This window comes from Amphimedon queenslandica, unplaced genomic scaffold, assembly GCF_000090795.2.
Source record: "Amphimedon queenslandica unplaced genomic scaffold, v1.1 AMPQUscaffold_12159, whole genome shotgun sequence".
Taxonomy (NCBI): domain Eukaryota; kingdom Metazoa; phylum Porifera; class Demospongiae; order Haplosclerida; family Niphatidae; genus Amphimedon; species Amphimedon queenslandica.
In genome coordinates this window covers 1-2,726 of record NW_003547602.1, presented here as the reverse complement: position 1 = coordinate 2,726, position 2,726 = coordinate 1, and the positions used below count along the sequence as shown (strand labels likewise).

The following is a 2,726-nucleotide window of genomic DNA, read 5'->3' as shown; positions in this document are numbered from 1 at the left end:
TGTACTTGGATGATAATAAAACTTTGAGTGCGACTAATCCATGCTATCATAGCAAGGAACAAGATGGCAAGGAGGCTCTGTCTCAATACTATGACACTGTTGCAGTTGATGCTACATATTCTGTCATTACACCACAAGCAACGACTGTGATATGTGAGGAGGGGGATGGTGGTTATGAAAACATGTCAGGTGGACAGGGGAATGAAGGTGTATATAAAACTATTGCCTCAGAAATATAACTTCATATACACATACAATATTGCTGCAATAACATTAAATTTTTACTATAAAAAAGGTAGCATTTGATATAATTTTTTTACAGTTTTTGTCATGACATAATGATAGCTAGTGTTATTACTGTTATACATGACATTTTTGCATCCTACTTTTTAAAAATCATTCAGTAAAAAATTCAATTTTGAAAGGAATCAGTTCAAATTTTCCATGAAGAATCAGTGTATGAGAAAAAATATTGAATTGAAGAATTCTCAGTTTTATAGCAATTTTGACAAAATATCCTGTATTATTTTACGCTTATTTGTAGTATTAAATTCGGTCAATTGTCTTTGGCCTGATTTAATACTGGATTTTTTAATGTAGTCCACAACAACACTATAAAAATGTGGTTATCGAAGTTAATTGAATTAATAATTGCAAAAGAGAATCGATTTAATTTTACCGTATTAATTCTTAATACAAGGAGCTCTTAGCCTTTTGCTGCCATTTCTCTCTTTTGTCCTTCTATTAATCTTTAACCGTTTAACGAGGTCTATTTGAGTTGATTATGGAAGAGCTATTGTTCCTCAAAGCACTTCTTTCCCTCTACTTTATAGCTTCATGCAATGGATCATGCTCAGATCTTAATTTTGGCAAGGATGGCTGCTGCATTAGATCTCCAGCCACTAATTGTTATAATAATGAAGATTATTGCTCCTGTGATCAGGAATGCTATGCCCAAGGCAACTGCTGCCATGACATTGCAACTACTGGCTGTTACCCTGAAGGAGTTACAAGTCAGGCAAATATTTTACATGCATAGATAAATACTCTCATTATTTTTTATAATAGAATGTAACTATGATTCAGACATTCGTCTTGTTGGTGGATCTAACGATAATGAAGGAAGAGTTGAAGTGTGTAGTAATGGTTTCTGGGGTACTGTCTGTGACGATCTCTGGGGACCTCCTGATGCTGCAGTTGTGTGTAGGCAGTTAGAAATCGATGGAAGTAATCATTAAAATAATTTTAGTAAAAAGTTTATATTTTTTAGTTTCTATTGCTCGTACTCGTGCTTATTTTGGTGCTGGTACTGGTCCTATTAACATGGACAATGTTAGGTGTACTGGAAATGAAGATACACTTGTCAACTGTACTTACTCATCTACTCATGACTGTGGCCATTCTGAAGATGCTGGTGTTACTTGTGGTGTAACTCCTCAGTGTAATAATTCAGACATTCGTCTTGTTGATGGATCTAATGATAATGAAGGAAGAGTTGAAGTATGTTTTAATGAATATTGGGGTACTGTCTGTGATGATTATTTTTGGACAACCTATGATGCTGCTGTTGTCTGTAAACAGCTAGGAATTAATGGAGGTAAGTGAAAATATTTGCAGTGCATAAGTTTACAATGGGCAGTTTCTGTGCCTCGAAGTACCACGTACTTTGGTCCTGGCACTGGTCCTGTTAACATTGGTTATGTATCCTGTACTGGAAATGAAAACAGCCTTTTTCAATGTGATGTGATTTATGATTTGACCTGTAAACATTCCTATGATGTTGGTGTTACTTGTGGTTTACCACCTATATGTAATAACACTGACATTCGTCTTGTTGGTGGATCTAATGATAATGAAGGAAGAGTTGAAGTGTGTTTCAATGAAAAATGGAGTACTGTCTGTGATGATGACTGGGACAGTGATGATGCTGCAGTTGTATGTAGGCAGTTAGGAATTGATGGAGGTAATTTTAAAATAATATTTACTTGAAAAATTGTAATATTTTAACAGTTGCTATTGCTCGTACTGATGCTTATTTTGGTGCTGGTAGAGGTCCTATTAACATGGACAATGTTCAGTGTACTGGAAATGAAGGATTACTTGTCAACTGTACCTATCGACCTAATCATAATTGTTTCCATTTTGAAGATGCTGGTGTTACTTGTGGTGCAACTTCTCAGTGTAATAATTCAGACATTTGTCTTGTTGGTGGATCTAATGATAATGAAGGAAGAGTTGAAGTGTGTAGTAATGGAACATGGGGTACTATTTGTGGCAATAGTTGGGACAGTGATGATGCTATTGTTGTATGTAGGCAACTGGGTCTAGGATCAAGTTAGCTAATCATATTTATAAACATTTATAAATGTTCTTTTATAGCTGGCATACATAGGATTGGATACTTTGGCCCTGGATCAGGCAGTATTGTAATGGCTAATGTACAATGTAATGGGACTGAAGATCTATTATTTAATTGTCTCCATTATACTACTCATCAATGTAGTCACAGTCAAGATGCTGGAGTCAGTTGTAGCGCTACAAGTGGTAAATAATTTATTTGTTAAGCACATTTTACTAGAAAATCATTCATAAATTACTCATACTCATTTCTGTTTTATAGGCTGTACTTCTGGTAGCATTCGTCTTGTTGGTGGATCTAATGCTAATGAAGGAAGAGTTGAAGTGTGTAGTAATGGAGCATGGGGTACTGTCTGCAGTGATTATGG

At 35.3% G+C, this 2,726-nt stretch overlaps 2 protein-coding genes across 2 annotated transcripts in view; both read left to right on the top strand.

The window, feature by feature from the left end:
* Positions 1 to 600, top strand: part of LOC105311883 (deleted in malignant brain tumors 1 protein-like) — a 10,687-nt gene extending 10,087 nt beyond the window's left edge. The window contains exon 7 of the mRNA XM_020004499.1: positions 545 to 600. Within this exon, the coding sequence (XP_019860058.1) occupies positions 545 to 600 (56 nt within the window). The remainder of the gene's footprint in view (positions 1 to 544) is intronic.
* Positions 601 to 784: 184 nt separating this feature from the next.
* On the top strand, positions 785 to 2,661 carry LOC105311877 (deleted in malignant brain tumors 1 protein-like; the record flags this gene model as incomplete). Its single annotated transcript, XM_020004498.1, has 7 exons — positions 785 to 1,013; positions 1,069 to 1,227; positions 1,271 to 1,597; positions 1,640 to 1,963; positions 2,011 to 2,334; positions 2,380 to 2,544; positions 2,621 to 2,661. Coding segments are annotated over exons 1-7 (1,569 nt in total), but the record flags the coding sequence as incomplete, so codon positions are not given.
* Positions 2,662 to 2,726: the final 65 nt, after the last annotated feature.